The following is a 27561-nucleotide window of genomic DNA, read 5'->3' as shown; positions in this document are numbered from 1 at the left end:
ACCGAACACGCTGAGCTACCGTGCGGCAACCATCTGAGCCACCGAGGGCACAGAGGGTAGTGCGCCTGCAGGGACGTATCCCTTGCACGCTCCCATGAGCTCCCGTGAGCGTGCAAGGTTCAAATGGTTCAAATGGCTCTGAGCACTATGCGACTCAACTGCTGTGGTTATCAGTCCCCTAGAACTTAGAACTACTTAAACCTAACTAACCTAAGGGCATCACACACATCCATGCCCTAGGCAGGATTCGAACCTGCGACCGTAGCAGTCGCACGGTTCCGGACTGCGCGCCTAGAACCGCGAGACCACCGCGGCCGGCCAGCGTGCAAGGGATAAATCCCTGCAGGCGCACTATCCTCCGTGCCCTCGGTGGCTCAGATGGATAGAGCGTTTGCCATGTAAGCAGGAGATCACAAGTTCGAGTCCCGGTCGGGTCACGCATTTTCAACATGTCCCCAGTGTTGCATATCAACACCTGTTTGCAGCTAGGGTGCCGATTTAATTGTCATTTCATTCTAGAGAAGCTGGACGGTCATCAGTGGTATTTGTTCTTTCGGGGACAGATACGGCCTTCATATATAGTCGTATACTTCAGTCTCTCTCGATCCCTTTCTGCCTTTGGAGCAGCGCATCTATAAATAACTTGCCTAGATCTAACAAGAAGATACACAGACTGACACACTTTTCAGCCACATTCTGTTATTTACTAACTATTTCAGTTATCAGTTTCTTTCAGTGCTCAGTGTTACTTCCTGTAACTGCGTTATAAGATGCTATTTGACTTGTGTGTCGGACTGAAGAAAAGGAAAAAAAATTTAAAAATTCGATCCTCTTAGATTACACGTATCTTTTCTATGCCCTTGTGAATGCGTTTAGTCAAAGGAAACATATACGGATCCACTTTACGCATAGCTACTGAAACGATGTCATTCGTTCTTTTCATCCGCTATGTGCTCAGTCGTACAGAGGAAGCAAACTGGCATGTAACCATCAGAAATTTATCATGTCCTAGATTTGCTTGGATGACGATATTAGCTCACACGAGAATGACCTCTCAATGATAGAACAACATCTTACATCTGCCTACTACACTCCTGGAAATTGAAATAAGAACACCGTGAATTCATTGTCCCAGGAAGGGGAAACTTTATTGACACATTCCTGGGGTCAGATACATCACATGATCACACTGACAGAACCACAGGCACATAGACACAGGCAACAGAGCATGCACAACGTCGGCACTAGTACAGTGTATATCCACCTTTCGCAGCAATGCAGGCTGCTATTCTCCCATGGAGACGATCGTAGAGATGCTGGATGTAGTCCTGTGGAACGGCTTGCCATGCCATTTCCACCTGGCGCCTCAGCTGGACCAGCGTTCGTGCTGGATGTGCAGACCGCGTGAAACGACGCTTCATCCAGTCCCAAACATGCTCAATGGGGGACAGATCCGGAGATCTTGCTGGCCAGGGTAGTTGACTTACACCTTCTAGAGCACGTTGGGTGGCACGGGATACATGCGGACGTGCATTGTCCTGTTGGAACAGCAACTTCCCTTGCCGGTCTAGGAATAGTAGAACGATGGGTTCGATGACGGTTTGGATGTACCGTGCACTATTCAGTGTCCCCTCGACGATCACCAGAGGTGTACGGCCAGTGTAGGAGATCGCTCCCCACACCATGATGGCGGGTGTTGGCCCTGCGTGCCTCGGTCGTATGCAGTCCTGATTGTGGCGCTAACCTGCACGGCGCCAAACACGCATACGACCATCATTGGCACCAAGGCAGAAGCGACTCTCATTGCTGAAGACGACATGTCTCCATTCGTCCCTCCATTCACGCCTGTCGCGACACCACTGGAGGCGGGCTGCACGATGTTGGGGTGTGAGCGGAAGACGGCCTAACGGTGTGCGGGACCGTAGCCCAGCTTAATGGAGACGGTTGCGAATGGTCCTCGCCGGTACCCCAGGAGCAACAGTGTTCCTAATTTGCTGGGAAGTGGCGGTGCGGTCCCCTACGGCACTGCGTAGGATCCTACGGTCTTGGCGTGCATCCGTGCGTCGCTGCGGTCCGGTCCCAGGTCGACGGGCACGTGCACCTTCCGCCGACCACTGGCGACAACATCGATGTACTGTGCAGACCTCTCGCCCCACGTGTTGAGCAATTCGGCGGTACGTCCACCCGACCTCCCGCATGCCCATTATACGCTCTCGCTCAAAGTCCGTCAACTGCACATACGGTTCACGTCCACGCTGTCGCGGCATGCTACCAGTGTTAAAGACTGCGATGGAGCTCCGTATGCCACGGCAAACTGGCTGACACTGACGGCGGCGGTGCACAAATGCTGCGCAGCTAGCGCCATTCGACGGCCAACACCGCGGTTCCTGGTGTGTCCGCTGTGCCGTGCGTGTGATCATTGCTTGTACAGCCCTCTCGCAGTGTCCAGAGCAAGTATGGTGGGTCTGACACACTGGTGTCAATGTGTTCTTTTTTCCGTTTCCAGGTGTGTAGTTTTTTCTGTAGTCTTGATCAGCAAAACCAGAAATTGTCATGCTGTTTTTAGTTCCTCCTTGCGTGATAAGGCTCCAACATGAGTACGGAAACAAAAAGCCCTGAATTACGGTCAGTGATTTAACTTCTCTTTGTGAATTCTACGGGCTATGATCCATGAGTGATGGAAAACTAAAAATTTGGCATCACGAATTTCTGAAACATTGAAGTATTTAGCAATGTGAGGAGACGAATTGGGCCTTAGTGTTCTTACAGATCACGTTACTGCCCGTGTAGATTAAAAAGTACAGGGAATTAATTATTCCATAGAAACTTTGTAAGAAATGTACAGTAGTATTCAAAACATATTACACCGAATTGTTAGTGGTAAATAGCAGTGCTGCCGTCTTTCTGTTAGACAGCTATAAAGAGCGTTTGACAGAGTCTCACACACCCTAAAGGCTAACTTTTGACCAGCTTTTAAGCATTACCTGAAGGAAGGGGAATATTTTGTCACATTGTGACTTCTGCTGGAATGAAGATTTTGTAGATCAATACGGAGCCTAAAATAACAATCTACGTAATGGCAGTGTTCAAACTTACCAGGCCGAGGAAAGTGAAACAAACAAATGTTTATCTATATCTAAAGCTGTGCTCCGCAAGCCGCCGCAAGATGTGTGGCAGAGGGTACGTAGTGCATTAATCTCATTTCCCCTCTCGACACTATTCCATTCGAAGATGCTGCGCCGGGAGAAAGATGGTCAGCACACTGGCGTATGCGCCCAACTCTCTCTAACGTCAGTGTTGTGGTTGTTAGGCGAGATGAACACTAAGGAGCCGACAATTATGGCCACTGCCCCACCGCGAAAATGACTTTATAGGCAAGTAATGTAGCGGGGAACGCATATATGCGGAACCGAGACGAATTGGGAATCATTCTGGCAACGACAGGGGTCACAAGTAGGGAAATCCATTGACATGAGCTACTTTGACAAAGGAAAGATTGTTATGACCTGACGCCTGGCAACAAGCGTCTCGGAAGAGGCGCAGATGACCGGGTGTTCGCGTGTTGCTGTCGTGGGCATCTGAAGTCAGCGCTTGAAGGACTGTGAAACAACGGAAGGCGATAAGGTGCTGGACGTCCACGCCTCGTCACAGAACTTGGAGGTTGTAGGCTTGCCCGCTCTGTGACGAAGAAAAGGCAGTGATCAGTGGCAGATAGGACGACAGAGTACAATCACAGTCAAAAACATACTCGAAAGTACTCTTTCATGAATAAGATGTATCTTATGTCACTGAAACATCGGTATTCGGCTGCGTAACGCTTGGAACCCCATAACATAGAAGCTATTTCGTTAATTAAGTAGAAAAGTGATTAATAGCAAACGTTAATCTTACATCTGGCCTTCTCGCCGCTAGGGGCATTAGTGTCGTTCCAACTGACAGACAGAAGTGAGCGTCACGACTGTATACACTATGTGATCAAAAGTATCCGGACATCCCCAAAAACATACGCTTTTCATATTAGGTGCATTGTGTTTTCACCTACTGCCAGGTACTCCATGTCAGCGACCTCAGTAGTCTTTAGCCATCGTGAGAAAGCAGAATAGGGCGCATCGGGGAACTCACGGACTTTGAACGTGGTCAGGTGATTGGGTGTCACTTGTGTCATACGTTTGTACGCGAGATTTCCACACTCCTAAACATCCCTTGGTCCACTGCTTCCGATTCCATACTGAAGTGGAAAAGTGTACAGGCTGACCTCGTCTGTTGACTGACAAAGACCTCCGGCAGTTGAAGAGGGTCGTAATGTGTAATAGGCAGACATCTATCCAGACCATCATACAGGAATTCCAAACTGCATCAAGATCCTCTGCAAGTACTATGACAGTTAGGCGCGAGGTGAGAAAACTTGGACTTCATGGTCGAGCGGCTGCTCGTAAGCCACACATCACACCGATAAATGAACGACGCCTCGCTTGGTGTAAGGAGCGTAAACATTGGACGGTTGAACAGGGCAAAACCATTGTGTGGAGTGATTAATCATGGTACACAATGTGGCGATCCGATGGCTGGGTGGCGATATGGCGAATGCCCGGCGAACGTCATCTGCGAGCGTATAGTGCCGACAGTAAAATTTGGAGGCCTTGGAGTTATGGTGTGGTCGTGTTTATCATGGAGGGGCCTTGCACCCCTCGTTTTGTGTGAAACTATCACAGCACAGACCTACATTGACGTTTTAGGCACCTTCTTGCTTCCCACTGTTTAAGAGCAATTCGACGATGGCGACTGCATCTTCCAACACGATCGCGCACCTGTTCACAATGCGCGGCCTGTGGCGGAGTGGTTACACGACAATAACAGCCCTGTAGTGGACTGGCCTGCACAGAGTCATGACGTGAATCCTATAGAACATCTTTGGGATGTTTTGGAACGCCGACTTCATGCCAGGCCTCACCAACCGACATCGATACCTCTCCTCAGTGCAGCACCCCGTGAAGAATGGGCTGCCATTCCCCAAGAAACCTTCCAGTACCTGATTGAACGTATGCCTGCGAGAGTGTAAGCTGTCATAAAGCCTAAGGGTAGGCCAACACCATACTGAATTCCAGCAGTACCGATGGAGGGCGCCACGAACTTTTAAGTCATTTTCAGGCAGGTGGCCGGATACTTTTGATCACATAGTGTATGTCAGAGAGTGGTACAACGCTGGTGCAAGCTCAAATGTTTCGAAGCACACCACCCAGCGTACATTGTTGAACTCTACGAAATCGCTTTTAATGCAAAAAATCCGTCAGATGTTGAGGTAATTTTCGGAGTACTCCAACGAGGCGTGATAAGACCGTTACTGTTTACAATGTATGTAAATAATGTAGTAGACAGCGTCGGAAGCTCTTTGAAACTGTTCGCAGATTATGCCGTTGTCTATAAAAGCACAGCAATGCCAGAAGATGGTATCGATGTGAAACATGACCTACAGAGAATTGATGAATGATGCAGGCTCTGGTAGTTGTTCCGGAACGTAAGTAAATGTAGCTACTTTGCGTACATAAGAAAAGAAATCCATTATTGCATTACTACAGTATTGATAAGACATTGCTGGAAACAGTATTTACCGTAAAATATCTAGTTGTAAGTATCTAGAGCAGTCTTAAATGGAGTAAGCGCATAAAAATATTAATAGCAAAATCCGATGCCAAGCTGAGATTCATATGCCGAATATTAAGGAAATGTAACTCATCCACTGGCTAACAAAGCGCTTGTTCGACCGATTCTTGAGTATACTTCCTCAATCTGGGATCCTTACCAGGTAGGACTGATTGAAGACATAGAGAAGATCCAACGAAGAACGGCGCGTTTTATCTCTGAACCCTATAATCGCCGCGAGAGCTTATAGAGATGCTCAAGTAACTCCAATGGCAGACACTTTTCTTCTGTTATTGAACACCGAGTGGGACACGGAAGACGGGCGGTTTTGAACGGCGTACTAACGAGAGCGCGGTGGCGGGAGAAGATCGTGGTGGAGGTAGGTCTTCTCCACACAAGACGCCATTTCAGTCACAGTGGAGCAGTGGGACTTGCAACGTTGTTTGTCGTCTACGACAGTTTCGTTTCAAGTGGTGAGTCTGTTTACAACTACCCAGATAATGTTTCGTGTAGAGCTCAATCTTGTCTGACACCGAGTTGTTCCGAGTCGTAACACAATCCTCAGAAGAGTGGGACACATCAATTGACTGGTTAAATAACGGGTAAGAAGCGTAAAACTGGACACGCAGTGTAACGACTCCAGATAATGTTGCGAGGGTGAGGAAGAGATAGTCCGAAGTCCAGGACGATCCAGCCAGACTTGATGCTAGTGAGCTAGCAATCAGATATGAATGGGTTAGACGAGTTTTGCAAGCTTTAAAATTCCACCTGCTCAAAATTCTTATTGTGGAACGACTGAAACCAACTGATTTTGCCGTACGTGAAGACTGCTCACAGAATTCAAATGATTTTAAGCGATAATGTGATTCAGTCTATGAGCAATAAAGCTCATTTTCATTTAAACGGAACAGTCAGTAATAAAAACCTGCCTTACTGGGCACCTGATCACTCACACCTTATTCACCAGCGTCTTTTACACTCTGAAGAAGTCACAATCTGACGTGGTCTTGGCTCTTTCTGCATTACTGGACTTTTTTCCGAAGATAATGGGACCAGAGACACTGTTAATTCATCTCGACACATTCATATGCTTGAAACATTCTTGAGAACAGAACTGATAAGTCGAAGAAGCCCTTTAAGATGTTTTGTTCCAGCGGGATGGTACGACATCGCACTCCACGAACGCTTCAATTGGAGTCCTTCGACACATGTTTCCTGGACGCAGTGTCTCACATTTTGGCAATGTTCCTTGGCATCTGAACTCCCCAGACTTATCTACATCTGCATTTGCAGCATACTCCGCAAGCTACCTAATGGTATGTGGCGGAGGGTACTTTCGGTACCGCTACCTGATCCCATCAACCTTATTCCACTCACGAAAATTGCGTGGGAAGAATGATTGTCGGTAAGCCTCTGTATTAGCTCTAATTTCTTGAATTTTCTCCTCGTGGTCAATACGTGAGATGTCTGTGGGGGAAAGTAATATGTTGTCTGACTCCTCCTGAAAAGTGCTGTCCCGAAATTTCAATAGTAAATCTCTCAGTGATGCACAACGTCTCTCCTTGCAACCTCTGCCAGTGGAGTTTGTTTAGCATCTCCGCAACGCTCTCGCACCTGCTAAACGATCCCGTGACGCAACGCGCCCCTCTTCGTTGGATCTCCTTTATTAGTCCTACCTGACAGGGATCCCAGATAGATGAACAATAATCAAGAATCGGGCGAACAAGCGCATTATAAGTCACTTCTTTCGTGGATGGGTTACATTTCCTTAAGATTCTTCCGATGAATCTGAATCTGGAGTCTGCTTTTCCCACAATCTGTTTTATATGATTATTCCATTTAAGGTCGCTCTGGATATTTAGGCCTAGATATTTTAGGCAGGCGCTGTCTCCAGCTGTTTGTCATCAGTAGTGTAGCTGTACAGTAGTTGATTTTTTTACTATGTTTGCGCAATATGTCACATTTGTTTACATTCAGGGTCGACTGCCAGACTCTGCACCATTCATCTATTTTCTGCAGGCCGTTCTGCAAATTCTTACTATCTTCCTGCGTTGCTACTTTCGTACAGACATCTGCATCATCTGCGAATAACCTTAAAGAGCATCCGACGCTTTCTACTAGATCATTTATATATATTGTAAACAGCAACAGTCCTATCGCACTTCGCTGTGGTACTCGGGATGTTACCTTTACATCTGCCGATTTAGTTCCATTAAGAGGCGCGTGTTGAGTTGTATCTGCAAGAAATTCTGGAATTCAATGGCAGGTCTGCTGCGATACTCCGTAAGCTCGTTTTTTTTTTCATTAAACGTAATGCGGTATGGTGTGAAATGCCTTACTGAAATCAAGGAACACAGCATCAACCTGAGCGCCGTTGTCCACTGCGCTGTGGGTCTCTTGGAGGAACAGAGCGAGGTGAGTTTCGCAGGATCACTGTTTGCGGAATCCATAGTGGTTTTTACAGATATGTTCATTTTCCAAAAAGTCATAATTTTTTAACATAACACATGTTCCATAATTCTAAAACATACTGACTTAAACGATATAGGTCTATAATTGTCAGTGCGTAATGTTTTTATTTTTTTTTTTTTTTTGGGACAGGAGTCGTGTCTATAGCCACAAACCGCAAAATTTGGACCAGTTGAAGAATGCAATCATTCGCGATGCTCCTGCGGGTGCTGCAGGGACATTGGTCCATGTGTTAGGGCAGTTAGAGAAGAGACTTTTATCGCGCGTCGCCTCACTTTCCACATATAAGTGTGGCGTACATTAAACGGCTTTGATCTAATGTCAATAAACAAACATTAATTTTAAAATTGTCCGAATAGTGTTTGTTTACAAACCGCCCGTCTCCAGTGAGTCGCCCTGTATCAAACCTCGCTTTAGTCTGTGGCACACGGCAGACGGGTAGGTTGCAGAGGGTGCAGTCCTGGGTTGTGGGTCTGCTGCAGCAGTGCGCGCCGATAGCTGTTGCTCTCCGCGGCCTTAACCCGACAGCCACAATGGCTGTCACAGCCGGTGGCACAGCTCGCCTACTATCTGCTGCCCGCCTGGGGTCACGGCGCGCGTGCTGCATTGTCCACGAATGCTATTGACACCTGTCTGCCGTCCCCCACAAACCAGCTGCATTCCCCGTAGTATTACAGTGTATGCTCCTCATACGGAATAAGCTATGGCGATATTTAGCGTACACTTCTGCCCATATCGTGGCAATATGACAACCGGCACAGGGAGAATGGTTCTCTTTTTTCCACCATACTACTACACATCAATAGATATGCATGGTAGCACGCTATTGAGTGGACAGTCTCACTGTTCAAAAATGGTTCAAATGACTCTGAGCACTATGGAACTTAAAGATCTATGGTCATCAGTCCCCTAGAACTTAGAACTACTTAAACATAACTAACCTAAGGACATCACACAACACCCAGCCATCACGAGGCAGAGAAAAACCCTGACCCCGCCAGGAATCGAACCCGGGAACCCGGGCGTGGGAAGCGAGAACGCTACCGCACGACCACGAGATGCGGGCCCAGTCTCACTGTCTTAAATGCACTACTGGCAATTAAAATTGCTACACCACGTGCTACAGACGCGAAATTTAACCGACAGGAAGAAGATGACGGGATATGCAAATGATCAGCTTTTCAGAGCATTCACACAAGGTTGGCGCCGGTGGCGACACCTACAACGTGCTGACATGAGGAAAGTATCCAACCGATTTCTCATACACACACAGCAGCTTACCGTCGTTGCCTGGTGAAACGTTGTTGTGATGCCTCGTGTAAGGAGGATAAATGCGTACCGTCACGTTTCCGAATTTGATAAAGGTCGAATTGTAGCCTATCGCGATTGCGGTTTATCGTATCGCGACATTGCTGCTCGCGGTGGTCGAGATCCAATGACTGTTAGCAGAATATGGAATCGGTGGGTTCAGGAGGGTGATACGGAACTCCTTGATGGATCCCAACGGCCTCGTATCACTAGCAGTAGAGATTACAGGCATCTTATCCGCATGGCTGTAACGGATCGTGCAGCCACGTCTCGATCCGTGAGTCAACAGGTGGGGACGTTTGCAAGACAACAACCATCGGCACAAACAGTTCGACGACGTTTGCAGCAGAATGGAGACCATGGCTGCGGTTACCCTTGACGCTGCATCACAGACAGGAACGCCTGCCATGGTGTACTCAACGACGAACCTGGGTGCACCAATGGCAAAACGTCATTTTTTCTGTTCTGTTCTGTTCTGTTCTGTTTACAGCATCATGATAGTTCGAAAAATGTCTCTGAGCGCTATGAGACTTAACATCTAAGGTCATCAGTCTCCTAGAACTTAGAACGACTTAAACCTAACTAACCTAAGGACATCACACACATCCATGCCCGAGGCAGGATTCGAACATGCGACCGTAGCAGTCGCGCGGTTCCGGACTGAAGCGCCTCGAACCGAGAGACCACCGCGGCCGGCTCATGATAGTCGCATCCGTGTTTGACGACATCGCGGTGAACGCACATTGGGAGCGTGTATTCGTTATCGCCATACCCGCGAATCACCCGGCGTGATGGTACGGGATGCCATTGGTTACACGTCTCGGTCACTTCCTGTTCGCATTGACGGCAGTTTGAACAGTGCACGTTACATTTCAGATGTCTTACGACCCGTGGCTCTGCGAAACCCTACATTTCAGCGGATAATGCATGAACGCATGTTGCAGGTCGTGTACGGGCGTTTCTGGATACAGAAAATGTTCGACTGCTGCAATGGCCAGCACATTCTCGAGATCTCTGACCAATTGAAAACGTTTGGTCAATGGCGGCCGAGCATCTGGCTCGTCACAATACGCCAGTCATTACTCCTGTTGAACTGTGGTATCGTGTTGAAGGTGCATGGGCAGCTCTACGTGTACACGCCTCCAAGCTCTGTTTGATTCAATGCCCGTTTATTACGGCCATAGGTGGTTGTTCTGGGTACTGATTTCTCAGGATCTATGCACCCAAATTGTTTGAAAATGTAATCACAATTCAGTTCTAGTATTATATATTTGTCCAGTGAATACCTGTTTATCATCTGCATTTCATCTTGGTGTAGCAATTTTAATGGCCAGTAGCGTATTTCTTCCAGCTACCGCTCCTTGCATAGGTATCTTTCAAGTCATATTATTTATAATAAGATGTTTAAAGCAATGCCATCGAGAAGGATTTAACTTACGTTGAACACCAACATTCGACATACAGAACAAATCTAGCATTAACTAACGGTTATAGAAGAGGCATAATCAGAAAGTTAGATTATGAGCTGCAGTTACAGGGGATATATCGACGGATATCCGTACCAATATTGACTTAGCAGTTGAAAGCCTGCACCCATGCAGATTATCATCCGCAGATATTTGCAATAATAATTTGTGATTAAATGTCGACAGACAGCGTCAGTATAGCGACTGGCATTACAAACTTTCGATAATAAAGTTTATTACTGTTTGAATCGTTATTATCACTCATTCAGGATGGAATACTACAATATGCGTGAATGTGCAGTATACTGAAGACGGCTTACAGGTGGCGAATGCCGACCTTCGTGATTTTCCGCACAATCGTACGCGCCTACTATTGCCGTCGCCACCAGCTTCCGCCCTGCGGCGGGGCCCTTCCTATTCCCATTACGGTAACAGAGGGCACTTACGCAATTGCTGGGATTTGCCATAAAACCACGTAGAGGCTGCCACAGGACACTCTACCAATTTCAGTCTTCGACCCATAGACAGACTCCTGTTTAAGTACTACATGCGACATAAACAACGTTCGGTATAAACACAATTCAGCTATTAATTCCTTTAAAAATATTTAAAATTACACGCAGCTATTATTACATTGTAAAGTATAGCACAAACTGCATGGCTAACATATTTCTTTAACTTTTTCCCGCAGATAGAATATTCCATCATCTTTCTGGCGTGTATTCGTGATAATATTATTTCTTGTCCCGATATTTCGGCTGAAAACCATTCTCAAGTCGAATCGCTTGCTAGATATTTAAATCACTTTCACGATACTGTGGTGTAAGCGCGCATACCAATTCTGTTGGTAATAACACCGTCAGTCACAGGTAAAACTTCCTGTGTCGAAAAGTAAAGCAAAGGACGCGAAGAGTCAGAAAAAATCCACAGTACTTAAAGAAGTATGTGGTTGATCATTATGGATGCCATATGTTGGAATGCCAGACAGTGAAAATTTACAACATTTCCTTTGAGAGAGTACATTTGAAATTAGGGATCTCCATGATTTGTTTTACTATTAGGCTCATAAATTTTTACCTATGTCTGACGCTCTTGCTAGAAACAGTTACATTTGGACCGTTAGCGTTTACTCCACATTACTGTGTTAAGCGATTCAGAAACAAAGAAGGCGAACAACCTTGAGACTGTCTGTCATGCTATCAGCCGGTACGAGAATTAATAATATCCCGGACGCACGCCCGAAAGATGATGGAATATATGGCAAACATTTAACAGAACCAAAGACATGACAACAACTTATAACACGACCTCATCATGGGAAATATTCTACAGAACGTTTCTCAAAATTCATTTTAATAATAATGGCAGATTTTTGTAACTTGAATAACATATAAAGAATGTTATCAATTGTTGTATTAAAATGTGGTCGTCATCGGCCTCTAGACTATTGCGAATTACGAGTCCGAATTCAGCAGTTGAAAATTCAGGCCAGGTACAAGCTTTCCGTTAAAGATCCGGCTACCGAATGGGTTAAAGCGGTTTCCAATATTTTAATATCTGCAGATGCGAATATAAGTTCTAGGTAAGGGAACTGCAATGCGGTACGGATGCATATGCTACTTTAAGACTTTTGTACTAGCTCGCTTTCTTGTCTGTCTGTCTATTCAGTACAGATTTTGCACCTGATTTTAAATAAACTGCCTGATGTGCTAAACACTTGAAATTATAAACATAGAACTGGATGACAATGCAATTCGCTTTCTTGTCGATGTTTTCTGTGGGGTAGGGATAGGGGTGGGCCTGGGAGTGAGGAAGTTTAGTAATGCCTGACATTTCGTCTGCCCCACAGGATCCATGTGTCATAAAAATGGCATCCGAACGTGTTCCGGGCCAGGCAATATGTGAGTGCATGGAAACTGCTGAGCAGGGGTGGTGGGAGGGGGTTGGGGGGCTGCAGTAGAAGAGATGGACAGAGAGAAATTGGTGGGTTGGTTGTTTTGGGGGAGGGCACCAAACAGCGAGGTCATCGGGACCATCAGATTAGGGAAGGATGGAAAAGGAAGTCAGCTGTGCATTTACCTGATGCCATTTAGGGAAATCATGGAAAACCCAAACCTGGAGGCAGGGCATGGGTTTGAACCGTCGTCCTCCCGAATACGAGGGCATATAAAAAGCTCAGAAAGCAGAACATAATTATTTGAATAAAAATAAATTTGTAATGTAACACATTTTTAAATCGGACTAAAAGGTACCAAATAATTTCTACTAGTCCCTATACAGACGGCTATCCAATACAGAAAACGTGTGCTTCAGAATTTTTAATTGCTAGGCCTACGACAATACTTATAAGACTTACAACTAAAAACATGGGCTGCACACAACAGAGGATAGGTAGGAGGTGAACGCTTTTATAAATCTTACAACTATTTTACCTGTTAAGGAGTCACAAGCATCAATTTTCAGAACTATCTGTATGGGGCCAGGAACTGAACGGGACTAAGAAAAAGTATTTTATACTTATTAGCCCAAATTCAAAATGTGTTATATTAAACATTTATTTGTTGATATCTGGTGGATATATTTCCTAACACTTGAGGGATAATCGAATGGCTCTGAGCACTATGGGACTTAACATCAGTCCCTTAGACTAGAACTACTTAAACCTAACTAACCTAAAGACACCACACATATCCATGCGCGAGGCACGATTCGAACCTGCGAACGTAGCAGCCGCGTGTTTCCGGGCTGAAGCGCCTAGAACCGTTCGGCCACAGCGGTCGGCCTGAGGGATGATCGAGAAGAAGACAACATAGTTTTTTTATTGATTTTCAATTCCCCCCCGAAGGGGGGCGGGCTGGTAGCAGCTTAGTACGCTGCTCTACAGCTTACAGACTTTTTGGTAAGAAAAGGAAGAAGAAACAAACAAGGAAAAACAGGCGATAAAATGATGACTTAATGTGTAAAACGGCGTAAAAATGCGGAAAATTAAAACAGAATGCAAAAGGGGTTGGCAATGTCGATAAAATACACTGGAATCGGACAAGCAACATAGTAGACACACAATTAAAAAACATGGCGACAGTCTGGTTTCTGTTCGCAAGAGTTAAAAAAAAAATCGCACCCAGCGACAGTATGATGGCTGTTCGCTACACGTCCCTAAAGACACGTCACAGAACACTCACTGGAAAACACACTGTAAGGCCCTGCACGAAAATGGTGGCACAAATATGAGACTCCCGAGCCAAATGCCTTTGGCGCGGGACCTGGAGGAGGTGGAAAAAAACAAGGAGGGAGGAGAGGAGAGGAGAAAAAGAAAGGGGAGGAACCAAGGAGGGAGAGGACTCATAAGGGGGGAGAGGGACAGGTCAGACGCAAGACGGAATAAGAAGAGGCAGAGGAGGGAAATGCAAAAGGACTCGGGGGAGGGAAGGGGGCAGCGAGAGGGGAGGTGGGGGAAAAGAGAGTAAGGAAGGGGGGGAGAGGGAGCCCAGGAAAAGGACAGAGGAAAGGAGGGGGTGTGAGGATCAGAGTTGATAGGAGGGATAAATGGAGGAAGAGAGGGCATCATCTGGGAGGGGGAGTTGATGAAAGCCACCTTGGGAAAGGAGATGTAGGGTGTAGAGATGGAGGATAGGGGGGATACAACAGTGAAGATGTGGTAGGGGGCGGGGATGGGAGATAAGAGGAGCAACCAGGGGGTGAGGGGGTTCAAGGCGGCGGGAGGTGTAGAGGATGCAGATATGTTCAAGGAATAGGAGCAGATGGGGGAAAGGGATGAGATCATAGAGGATCCACGTGGGAGATGGGAGGCGTATACGGAAGGCGAGGCGGAGAGCATGGCGCTCAAGGATCTGGAGGGACTTATAGAATTTGGGGGGGGGGGGGCAGATATCCATGCAGGACTGGCAAAGCAGAGGATGGGACAGATTAAGGATTTGTAGGTGTGGAGGAGGGTAGAGGGGTGCAACCCCCATGTCTGGCCAGAGAGGAGTTTGAGGAGTCGGAGGCGGTGGTGGGCTTTGGATTGGATGGAGCGGAGATGAGGAATCCAGATGAGGTGACGGTCTATGGTGAGGCCAAGGTAGGTGAGGGTGGGGGTGAGGCAGACAGGATGGGCGCAGACAGTAAGGGAGAAATCCAGGAGCCAGAAGGAGCGAGTGGTACGACCAACGATGATTGCCTGGGTCTTGGAAGGATTGATTGTCAGGAGCCACTGGTTACACCATGCAACAAAAAGGTCAAGATGATTCTGGAGAAGACGTTGGGACCGTTGGAGGGTAGGGGCGAGGGCGAGGAATGTGGTGTCATCAGCATATTGCAAGAGGTGTACTGTCAGGGGGGGGGGGGGGGGGTTGGGACATATGTGCCGTGTACAGGAGGTAGAGGAGAGGGGAGAGGACAGAGCCCTGTGGCACATCGGTAGAGGTGTAGAAGGGCGGAAGTGGCATTATGGATGGTAACATAGGAGGGGCGGTGGGAGAGGAAGGAGGCTATCAGACAGATGTAATTAATAGGAAGGGCGTAGGTTTGGAGGTGCCAGACACGGTCGTACGTCTTTTCGAGGTCAAGGGAGACAAAAATGGCGGAGCGAAGGGAGTTAAGCTGGAGGGAGAGGAGATGAGTGAGTCGGAGGAGTTGGTCATCAGCAGAGAAGGAAGGTCGAAAGCCACATTGGGTGGTGGGAAGGAGGTGGTTTTCGCTGAGGTGGTGATGGATGCGCTGGGAAAGGATGGATTCCAAGAGCTTGCTGAACACCGATGTGAGAGAGATAGGACGATAGGAAGAGGCATCAGATGGAGGCTTGTTGGGTTTGGAGAACATCAGCATACTGGAGGTTTTCCATAGGTCGGGATAGAAGCCAGTGGCAAGGATGACATTGTAGAGGGCGGCAAGAATTGAAAGGAAGGAGGGAAGGTAGTGTTTGAGGTGGCGGTAGGTAATGCAGTCGTGGCCGGGAGCAGTGTTGCGTTTAGTGCGGAGTGTGAGGCCGATGTCCTGTGTAGTGATCGGAGTGTTAAGTTCAGATGGTGGTGTGTGGCCCAAGTACTGGAAGCTAGGAGCAAGGGGAGGAATAGAGGTATTCGTACAGTCCATGACATCAGGTAAGAGGGAATAATCAAAGTGGTTATTATCTGGAATGGAAAAAAACATCACAGAGGTGAGAGACAAAGTGGTTGGCCTTACTGAGGTTGTCAAGAAAGAAACGGTCATTAAGGAGGAGAGGGTACTGGAGCGGCGGGGCAGTTCCGAGTAAGGTGGTGGAAAGCAGACCAATACTTGGAAGAGTTTATGGGGAGCGTGGTGTTGAGTTGGGTACTTGTCTGGCGCCAGGCACGGCGTTTCTTTACTGTAAGCAGGTTGCGGATGTGTTGCTGTAATTGCCAGTGGCGGGTAAGTGTATCCCGGTAACGAGTGCGAAGAAAAGAGCGGTAGATGCGGCGGGACTCTCGAAGGAGGAGGACGGCCTGTGGAGGCAGGGCGGGGCGGTGAGGGTGGATGGCTTTGGTGGGGATATGGGTGGCGACGGCGTCAGACAAGGTCTGGTGCAGGAAGGCAGCAATGTGAGAAACGTCATCAGGAGATTGGAGGGTAAGGTCGTGGCCGGCAACCTGGGTGTGAATGGAGTCCCGGTAGGCATTCCAGTTGGCACAGGAGTAATCATGGACAAGTTTAGGAGGGACGTCAGGGTGAGGAGCGTTGCGGGGATGGAGACCATTAGTGAGGAGAACAGGAGCATGGTCACTGCCAATAAGGTCAAGGACATCTGTTGTGATGTGCCCAAGAAGGTTTGGAGAGGCAAGGAACACATCAGGAGTGGTGTTGGATTCGGGTCAGGTGTGCTGAGGCGGGGGAACTAGGTCTCCCTGGAGGGTGGTGAGAAACTGATGCCACTGCTGGAGTCGACAGGATAACGGCTGTGGATATTGAGGTCGGCAGCAATCACGTAGGTGGAAAAGGTGTGGCCAATGTGGGCCAGGAAATCATACGGGATGGGGGTGCGAGGGCGGACATAAATGGTAATGGTGGCACAGGTGATGGTAAGGGTGGGGAAGAAGAGGCTGAGGGTGAGATGCTCGGCAGGATTGTTAAGGAGAGGTTGGGGCTGGACAGGTAGGTGCTTGAGATAGCCTATAGCAACTCCGCCAAGCGCCAGAGGGTACGGGTTATCGGTGCGGTGAAGGGTGTAAGGAGCCGTGGAGATGGAGAGATATGTATGAAGGAAGATTTCATTTAGGACGAAGGCATCCACGCGGTGTTGACGGAGGGTGTGGAGGAAGAGGAGTTTGTGGGTGGGCAGGGAGTGAATGTTGTGGTACAGGATACGGTAGGGTTGTTGTACCATGGGAGGGGAGAGTTAGACGAGGGTGGTGAGGGGGGTGAAGGTGAAGTGGGCCTGGTTGTGGGAGTATGTGGCATAGGTGGTAAGATGGAAGATGTAATGGGCAGCGAGGGCGATTTGGGAAAGGGTGTGGGAGCGCTGGAAGGGGTGGATGTTTTGGAGCACTATGGTGATGAAACGGATGATGTCCTCTGCAGTAGGTGGAGGGCGCAGCGAGTTGTTGGGGTGGATGGGGTCATCAACAGGGCGGACAGGGACAGTGAGCTAAGGGGTGACTGGAGGAGGTTTCGCTTTACACTTTGAGGAGTAGGTAGGATGTGGTTCATTGCAAGTGTTGCAGGAAGGTGGAGAGATGAGGTTGAGGCAATTCTTGAGGAAGTGTGAAGCTTTGCAGTGGGGACAAGTAGGGGGTTCTTGCAGGCAGAGATGACGTGGTCGTTGTACGTGAGACAGCATTGGCAGCAGTAGGATTGGACTGGGGAATTGGAGGGGTCCACCTTATCACGGCGATTGTAGATGAGGGCTCCCTTGGTGAGGAGGCGGTCAATGGAGGAGGAGGAGAATTCGGTGAATATCCGCATGATAAAAGTCGGTCCGGCATCATTGAAGATGAGACGGGCCGAGCCGATTTCAATGTCGGGGTGGGAGTTGAGTTCCACCAACACCTCAGCCTCCGTGATTACGGGACTAAGCTTCGTGATCATAGTGGTGAAGGTCGGCGGGCGTCAGGGAGGTTGAGGCTGACGGGGAGAGGACTGGGTGTGGTAGGGGGTGAGGATTGCACGTTGGCCAAATTGGATACGGGGAATGCGGGAGAGGAGATCGGTGTGGAAGGAAGAATTGGGGGATTTAATGAGGACCGAGTCCTTGCGAGGAATCAGAAGGGAGATGGGGGCATTGGGGTAGTATTTCCGGATGGCGAGGGTGAGGAAGCGGGCATCAAGGAATTGAGGGTCAGGAATGGAGAGGACAAAGGTGTGGGTGCCAGGCGTGGCAGGGGCAGGGGCCGGGGTCGCGTCCATGGGGGTGGGTGGGTCATGGGGATTGGGTTTTTTTTTTGGAGGAGATTTCGGGAGAAGGGTCTACATTTGGGCACTTTGAAGGTTTCGTGGTCACTACTGGGTGGAGAGGGGGCTGAGGGACGGGTTGCAGGGGGAGATGGCGGGGGTCAGGACCACCCTGAGCAGCGAATGACGCAGAGGGAGTGGGCGTGGGTGTCACAGAGACAGTGGAACGTCGAGCCGAAATCCGTGCTGGCTTGGTGCCCGTCGGAGGTGGTGCAGGGAGCGGCGGAAAGTCAGTAGCTCTTGATGGGGAGGGGGAGGGGGGGCGGGCGAGTTGAGGGTGGTTACAGCCGAAAGTGGCGCAGGGGTGGGGTGGACAGGGAGAGAAGGAAGGACGGGAAGGGGGGTGGAGGATGAGCCCCATGTGATGGTGGTTGGAGCAGCAGAGGGAGAGGTGAAAATGATAGTGGTGGTGGGTTGGGACATGGTGACGGCGCGCGAGAAAGGCGGCGGCGCGGAGGCAGGCGGTGATGACGACGGCGGTGACAGCAGGCAGCTACCGAATGGCGGAGGCGAGCACAAGCAGGCAGCGGCGGCGGCGGCGGCGGTGGCGGCGGCGAGGAAGGCCCGGACGGCGAGCAGTGGTAACGGCGAGCAGACGACACGGCAAGAAAATGGTGGGGCTCTTCCACGTCGAAGATGCACCCTGAGAGTATCCCATGCAGAGGCGAGGGAATCCAACCCTTGAATGTCAAGACAACATAATAACTTTTCGAAAGTTTAAGATCCTTTAACCCCAGAACACTAAAGAGGGGGAAATGTTACACTGGCGCTAAACCATCAAAAATATACTACTCCAAATTTTATACAAGAGAAGTCACAATTTATAGGTTATACAGTAGTGAATTACCATTATTAGATCTCAAATGATATGTTACATACCAAATGAAGAAAAAATGTCTAGTTTTGTTGTGTACATAGTTCCACATAATCAGCATGTACACAACTTTCCCACTAGAGCGCGCCCCGCTAAGCACAACAGTGCAGGCGCAGTGCTCGTCCGTCTGTGCACTACGAGATGGCGCTGCCATAGAGATGGACCAAATTCTGCTTCTGCCGATCCGCGTATTAATATGTAACGCAGCCAATGAGATTGCTGCTTACGTAGAACCTTTTCTCCTCGCGAATCACACTCCCGCAGCGATACATGAAAGTGCGAGGTATCATAACGAGTGTAAAGACCTCCGATTAGTCAGTCTGCATTTGCCTCCACCAGTCTGCATTTGTCTGCACCAGTCTGTACGAGTTCTACACTTGTCTGTACCAGTCTATAGTCAAGTTTCAGTCTGCGCCCAATAAGATTACTGTATTCCTGTACATAGCCATGAAGATAAATGTGTAGACATTTTTGTCAAGTATCAGAGATATATGTGAGAATAAGATTAACGTACTAATACCAAAGGAACTTCAGATTGTCAATTGTAAATAGCGTCTAGAACCAAGTTAAGTAATTTTTATGCTTGTTATTATTTTAATAAATGTGTGTGAAAATTAATCAAGTTCAGTTTAAAGTTGGTCACCGTCAATCTGCTACTCTAAGCGTGCAAGTGGCATTTCTATCGTCTGACGTAACGGCAGAAGATAAACCCGCCACGATAAGACCACGAGACATGTTGCTGACACTTGCCTACTTCGTTAGAGCGACAAGTCAAATAATCTGATGGTGTGTGTACCGAAGGTCTTACAGCACGCACACCACAAGTTTTATACCTGGATGCAATCGCAAATGTAACAGAGTTTAGTAATCTAGGGTTATTGTTCAAGCAAAATATCGAACGTCAATGTCACAAGATATAAAAGCTGTCGCGAGACGGCCGTAAGCAGCGTCGTGACGTCTCCTCACATGCCTGTTCTGTGTTTTGGTGTGGTGGCTGCTGCTGTACGAGAGCCAAATGAGCTGGCGACCCCTCTCCCCGTGATCCCCGTCGTTGGCAGCCCGCGCCCTGCTGTGTGGCCTCATTCCGACGCCACCGGCGCCGCCGCTCCCAGATTCCATTTCCGGCGCCCTCTTTCCTCCTGCCGCCTGTCTGCTGCAGGCGACTTATGGCCGGCAAACTTGGCCAGGCCTCAAGGGGCCTTCCTCTTGGCCCCAGAGATCCCGCTAAGCCCTCCACCGGGTTTAGCTGCACGAGTGCGACAGCCTGGCAGAAGCGCAAGCCAGCATGTGATCTTCGTCAGGAGCCAACGAGACACGACCGCAGGTTCTTTCTGCCACTGTTGTCTTACTGTGTGTGCAAACAAAACCAGCTGGGCTATGTTTCACTAATTCGTTCTTGTATAAAAAATATTTGAAGAAAGGCAATGTAAGAATTTCCAGGTAACAAACCCCATATTTGTCAGGAGAATGCAAGGAAAAAAAGGAGCTCTGTTTCTACACTCATCAACACATATTTAAAAAATCAATGTTTGTATATACACTCCTGGAAATGGAAGAAAGAACACATTGACACCGGTGTGCCAGACCCACCATACTTGCTCCGGACACTGCAAGAGGGCTGTACAAGCAATGATCACACGCACGGCACAGCGGACACACCAGGAACCGCGGTGTTGGCCGTCGAATGGCGCTAGCTGCGCAGCATTTGTGCACCGCCGCCGTCAGTGTCAGCCAGTTTGCCGTGGCATACGGAGCTCCATCGCAGTCTTTAACACTGGTAGCATGCCGCGACAGCGTGGACGTGAACCGTATGTGCAGTTGACGGACTTTGAGCGAGGGCGTATAGTGGGCATGCGGGAGGCCGGGTGGACGTACCGCCGAATTGCTCAACACGTGGGGCGTGAGGTCTCCACAGTACATCGATGTTGTCGCCAGTGGTCGGCGGAAGGTGCACGTGCCCGTCGACCTGGGACCGGACCGCAGCGACGCACGGATGCACGCCAAGACCGTAGGATCCCACGCAGTGCCGTAGGGGACCGCACCGCCACTTCCCAGCAAATTAGGGACACTGTTGCTCCTGGGGTATCGGCGAGGACCATTCGCAACCGTCTCCATGAAGCTGGGCTACGGTCCCGCACACCGTTAGGCCGTCTTCCGCTCACGCCCCAACATCGTGCAGCCCGCCTCCAGTGGTGTCGCGACAGGAGTGAATGGAGGGACGAATGGAGACGTGTCGTCTTCAGCGATGAGAGTCGCTTCTGCCTTGGTGCCAATGATGGTCGTTGCGTGTTTGGCGCCGTGCAGGTGAGCGCCACAATCAGGACTGCATACGACCGAGGCACACAGGGCCAACACCCGGCATCATGGTGTGGGGAGCGATCTCCTACACTGGCCGTACACCTCTGGTGATCGTCGAGGGGACATTGAATAGTGCACGGTACATCCAAACCGTCATCGAACCCATCGTTCTACCATTCCTAGACCGGCAAGGGAATTTGCTGTTCCAACAGGACAATGCACGTCCGCATGTATCCCGTGCCACCCAACGTGCTCTAGAAGGTGTAAGTCAACTACCCTGGCCAGCAAGATCTCCGGATCTGTCCCCCATTGAGCATGTTTGGGACTGGATGAAGCGTCGTCTCACACGGTCTGCACGTCCAGCACGAACGCTGGTCCAACTGAGGCGCCAGGTGGAAATGGCATGGCAAGCCGTTCCACAGGACTACATCCAGCATCTCTACGATCGTCTCCATGGGAGAATAGCAGCCTGCATTGCTGCGAAAGGTGGATATACACTGTACTAGTGCCGACATTGTGCATGCTCTGTTGCCTTTGTCTACGTGCCTGTGGTTCTGTCAGTGTGATCATGTGATGTATCTGACCCCAGGAATGTGTGAATAAAGTTTCCCCTTCCTGGGACAATGAATTCACGGTGTTCTTATTTCAATTTCCAGGAGTGTAAATATTATGTTCCGCATCTCCCTCTAAACCACAACACAGACTTCAACCAGATTTGGGGGTTACACATATCCCTTACGTCTCGAAAGAATGGCTGTGGGGGTGAGAACCATCTAATTATCAAAAAGGTGGGATGAGAAAGGAGTGTAGCCCACGATGCGCGAATTCACAGAATTTATTCGTGCAGTATTCAACTATGAGAGCACTCTGTGTATTGTAACAAACGTTGTACATAATTTAAAACATTTACGAAACTTTTTCTCGTTGATGACCCCCACTAACCCATGAAAGGAAAAAAGTTGGTCGCTTACAACATTTTCATTCTTCATGCAGAAGAATTGACGCTTGAGGCATGACGTTTTAATATATTACTTGTTTACGATTAACTGTATTCGCGACGTATTCTTCGGACATCTACCACTGAATGTACCAGCAAATCTGTTACATTGTACGGGAAGTAGTTCAGGAATCATTACGACATAAACACTGATATGTGTGAAAACTGTTGCATCACGCATGACGTTTAAATGTTTTACTGCTTTGTTACTAACTCTAGCTGCGAGGCATTTTTCAGGCTGTATCCATACATACAACTGGATGTATTAGTATCTTTGTACAACATATAGTTCAAGATATATAACGCCGTAAACACTGATCTCCGCGATAGTTAAACTGCTGGGCGAAATTCGATAGAGATACAGGTGAAATATGTGCACAAATACGTGTGGAATACATTAAATGTATCTAAAATAAATTTGACATATGGGTACTCTGGCAAAGCCACAAGTAAAAAACCGCTCCTAAACTTGTGAATCGATCTCAACCAAATTTTGTGCACATATTACCTACAATGTGGAAAGAAATTCTATGGGGCTAAGAATCAGCAACTTCCTATTGGTGTTCCGCTCATAACATAGAAAGAGAAGGTAAGAGGAGGAGGTGGATGCACAGAGAGGGGGAAGGATGAGATGGACACAGATAGGGGACCGGAGAAGATGGACAGAGGGAGGGAGAAGGGGAAATGGACAGAGGACGAGGTGGAAAACCGAAGACGGCACGAATTTTGTGAATAAACAGCGTTATCAACAGTGTCTAATTGGTGTTTTATTCTGCTCAAGAATCAGTTTCTATTTTGAACATTCCGAAAAAAATGTCGGTTTCCGACAAAATATCGAGGAAAGTTTCTGTTCCAACTGCCATTAATGGCCATGCACAACGTTTAATTTGTGGTAGTAAAAGCAGAGAAATACAGCATTAAGCTTTTAATTAGCCCAACTGTAGTCAACAAAAACCACTTCTTACATATGTGGAATTTTCCGACTACAGAGGGAAGCACAGATAGGGAGAAAAATCACATGCCATCTACCCATGCATGTGTGGAAGACTTTATCCTGGATCAAGTCTAGGGACATGCAGCAGAGTACCGAGAACGCAACAGCAAAGACCAGCTGTTTTGTGCGAAAATGGGACTAAGGACGGTTTCTATTTCCAATCTTCACTTATCTACGTTAAGCCACTGTCAACAAACGGTACTTCATTTTTTTTTTTCTCCCGCGTGTGGCTTTCTAACACAACATGGCGAGATTAAGTTGCCAGTATCCTCCCCGCCTTTTGTTATTCAGAAATCTGTGTTTCAGTTGTTTGATGAAGCTCTCCATATCACCCCACCATATGATAACCACTTGTATCTGCATACCTGTTTCACTTATTATCCTTGTTAATTTGCTTTCTAGCCTCTGACCAATCGCACAAAATTTCTACATCTACATCTACATCCATACTCCGCAAGCCACCTGGCGGTGTGTGGCAGAGTGTACCTTGAGTACCTCTATCGGTTCTGCCTTCTATTCCAGTCTCGTATTGTTCGTGGGAAGAAGGATTGTCGGCATGCCTCTGTGTGGGCTCTAATCTCTCTGATTTTATCCTCATGGTCTCTTCGCGAGATATACGTAGGAGGGAGCAATATACTGCTTGACTCCTCGGTGAAGGTATGTCCTCGAAACTTTAACAAAAGCCCGTACCGAGCTAATGAGCGTCCCTCCTGCAGAGTCTTCCACTGGAGTTTATCTATCATCTCCGTAACGCTTTCGCGATTACTAAATGATCCTGTAACGAAGCGCGCTGCTCTCCGTTGGATCTTCTCTATCCCTTCTATCAACCCTATCTGGTACGGATCCCACATTGCTGAGCAGTGGGCGAACAAGCGTACTGTAACCTACTTCCTTTGTTTTAGGATTGCATTTCCTTAGGATTTTTCCAGTGAATCTCAGTCTGGCATCTGCTTTACCGACGATCAACTTAATATGATCATTCCATTTTAAATCATTCCTAATACGTACTCCCAGATAATTTATGGAATTAACTGCTTCCAGTTGCTGACCTGCTGAATTGTAGCTAAATGATATGGGAACTATCTTTCTATGTATTCGCAGCACATAACACATGTCTACATTGAGATTCAGTTGCCATTCCCTGCACCATGCATCAATTCGCTGCAGATCCTCCTGCATTTCAGTACAATTTTCCATTGTTACAATGTCTCGATATACCACAGCATCATCCCAAAAAGCCTCAGTGAACTTCCGATGTCATCCACAAGTAATTTATGTACAGGGTGTTTCAAAAATGACCGGTATATTTGAAACGGCAATAAAAACTAAACGAGCAGCGATAGAAATACACCGTTTGTTGCAATATGCTTGGGACAACAGTACATTTTCAGGCGAACAAACTTTCGAAATTACAGTAGTTACAATTTTCAACAACAGATGGCGCTGCAAGTGATGTGAAAGATATAGAAGACAACGCAGTATGTGGGTGCGCCATTCTGTACGTCGTCTTTCTGCTTTAAGCGTGTGCTGTTCACAACGTGCAAGTGTGCTGTGGACAACATGGTTTATTCCTTAGAACAGAGGATTTTTCTGGTGTTGGAATTCCACCGCCTAGAACACAGTGTTGTTGCAACAAGACGAAATTTTCAACGGAGGTTTAATGTAACCAAAGGACCGAAAAGCGATACAACAAAGCATCTGTTTGAAAAATTTCAACGGACTGGGAACGTAACGGAAGAACGTGCTGGAAAAGTAGGGCAACCGCGTACGGCAACCACAGAGGGCAACGCGCAGCTAGTTCAGCAGGTGATCCAACAGCGGCCTCGGGTTTCCGTTCGCCGTGTTGCAGCTGCGGTCCAAATGACGCCAACGTCCACGTATCGTCTCATGCGCCAGAGTTTACACCTCTATCCATACAAAATTCAAACGCGGCAACCCCTCAACGCCGCTACCATTACTGCACGAGAGACATTCGCTAACGATATAGTGCACAGGATTGATGACGGCGATATGCATGTGGGCAGCATATGGTTTACTGACGAAGCTTATTTTTACCTGGACGGCTTCGTCAATAAACAGAACTGGCGCATATGGGGAACCGAAAAGCCCCATGTTGCAGTCCCATCGTCCCTGCATCATCAAAAAGTACTGGTCTGGGCCGCCATTTCTTCCAAAGGTATCATTGGCCCATTTTTCAGATCCGAAACGATTACTGCATCACGCTATCTGGACATTCTTCGTGAATTTTTGGCGGTACAAACTGCCTTAGACGACACTTCGAACACCTCGTGGTTTATGCAAGATGGTGCCCGGCCACATCGCACGGCCGACGTCATAATTTCCTGAATGAATATTTCGATGATCGTGTGATTGCTTTGGGCTATCCGAAACATACACGAGGCGGCGTGGATTGCCCTTCCTATTCGCCAGACATGAACCCCTGTGACTTCTTTCGGTGGGGACACTTGAAAGACCAGGTGTACCGCCAGAATCCAGAAACAATTGAGCATCTCATCTGCATGTGAAGCCATTCCGCCAGACACGTTGTCAAAGGTTTCGGGTAATTTCATTCAGAGACTACGCCATAATATTGCTACGCATGGTGGATATGTGGAAAATATCGTACTATAGAGTTTCCCAGACCGCAGCGCCATCTGTTGTTGACAATTGTAACTACTGTAATTTCGAAAGTTTGTCTGCCTGAAAATGTACTGTTGTCCCAAGCATATTGCAACAAATGGTGTATTTCTATCGCTGCTCGTTTAGTTTGTATTGCCGTTTCAAATATACCGGTCATTTTTTAAACACCCTGTATAATGTGAATAGCAACGGTCTTACGACACTCCCCTACGGCACACCTGAAATTACTCTTACTTCGGAAGACTTCTCTCCACTGAGAATGACATGCTGCGTTCTGTTATCTAGGAACTCTTCAATCCAATCACACAATTGGTCTAATAGTCCATATACTCTTACTTTGTTCATTAAACGACTGTGGGGAACTGTATCGAACGCCTTGCGGAAGTCAAGAAACACAGCATCTACCTGGGAACCCGTGTCTATGGCCCTCTGAGTCTCGTGGACGAATAGCGCGAGCTGGACTTCACACGATAGTCTTTTCCGAAACCCATTCTGATACCTACAGAGTAGATTTCTAGTCTCCAGAAAAATCATTATACTCGAACATAATACGTGTTCCAAAAAAATGCAATTGACCGACATTAGAGATATAGGTCTATAATTCTGCACATCTGTTCGACGTCCCTTCTTGAAAACGAGGATGAGCTGTGCCCTTTTCCTATCCTTTGGAACGCTACACTGTTCTAGAGACCTACGGTACACCGCTGCAATAAGGGGGGCAGGTTCCGTCGCGTACTATGTGTAAAATCGAACTGGTATTCCATCAGGTCCTGCGGCCTTTCTTCTTTTGAGCGATTTTAATTGTTTCTCTATCCCTCTGTCATCTATTTCGATATCTACCATTTTTTCATCTGTGTGACAATCTAGAGAAGGAACTACAGTGCAGTCTTCCTCTGTGAAACAGCTTTGGAAAAAGACATTTATTATTTCAGCCTTTAGTCTGTCATCCTCTGTTTCAGTACCATTTTGGTCACAGAGTGTCTGGACATTTTGTTTTGATCCACCTACCGCTTTCACATAAGACCAAAATTTCTTAGGATTTTCTGCCAAGTCAGTACACAGAACTTTACTTTCGAATTCATTGAACGCCTCTCGCATAGCCCTCCACACACTACATTTCGCTTCGCGTAATTTTTGTTTGTCTGCAAGGCTTTCCCTGTTAAAGGAAATGCACCCTCGCCCCTAAACTGTTCATTCTTCTGAAAAGAATTTCCTGTGTGTTTTTCCTTCACAGCTGCCTCCAACATTTGACAAATTTTATTTTACCTGTTCCGGTACATTTTAATATCCGTCTGTTATATCTCGTTTGAAAACACAACAGTGACTTCTTCACCCTTTTACGCGCTATTCACGTCTCAGTTCTATTAATACTGCTACAGGCGTTACAGCTTTAGAAACTACTTCTTCTGTTCTGCATTTGAATTTGGTATATACTGGTACAGGTGTTTCGCTGACGATCATATTCTTC

The 27561-nt window shown here is 47.7% G+C and overlaps 1 protein-coding gene across 1 annotated transcript in view; it reads right to left on the bottom strand.

The window, feature by feature from the left end:
* Nucleotides 1-20283, bottom strand: part of LOC126267782 (endothelin-converting enzyme-like 1) — a 340693-nt gene extending 320410 nt beyond the window's left edge. The window contains exons 1-2 of the mRNA XM_049973087.1: nt 20131-20283; nt 18788-18970 (exon numbers count right to left, since the gene is read on the bottom strand). Of these exons, the coding sequence (XP_049829044.1) occupies nt 18788-18970; nt 20131-20283 (336 nt within the window). The remainder of the gene's footprint in view (nt 1-18787; nt 18971-20130) is intronic.
* Nucleotides 20284-27561: the final 7278 nt, after the last annotated feature.

This window comes from Schistocerca gregaria, chromosome 4, assembly GCF_023897955.1.
Source record: "Schistocerca gregaria isolate iqSchGreg1 chromosome 4, iqSchGreg1.2, whole genome shotgun sequence".
Classification (NCBI taxonomy): Eukaryota; Metazoa; Arthropoda; class Insecta; order Orthoptera; family Acrididae; genus Schistocerca; species Schistocerca gregaria.
Note: the sequence above shows the minus strand (reverse complement) of the source record. Positions and strands in the feature narration are given on the sequence as shown.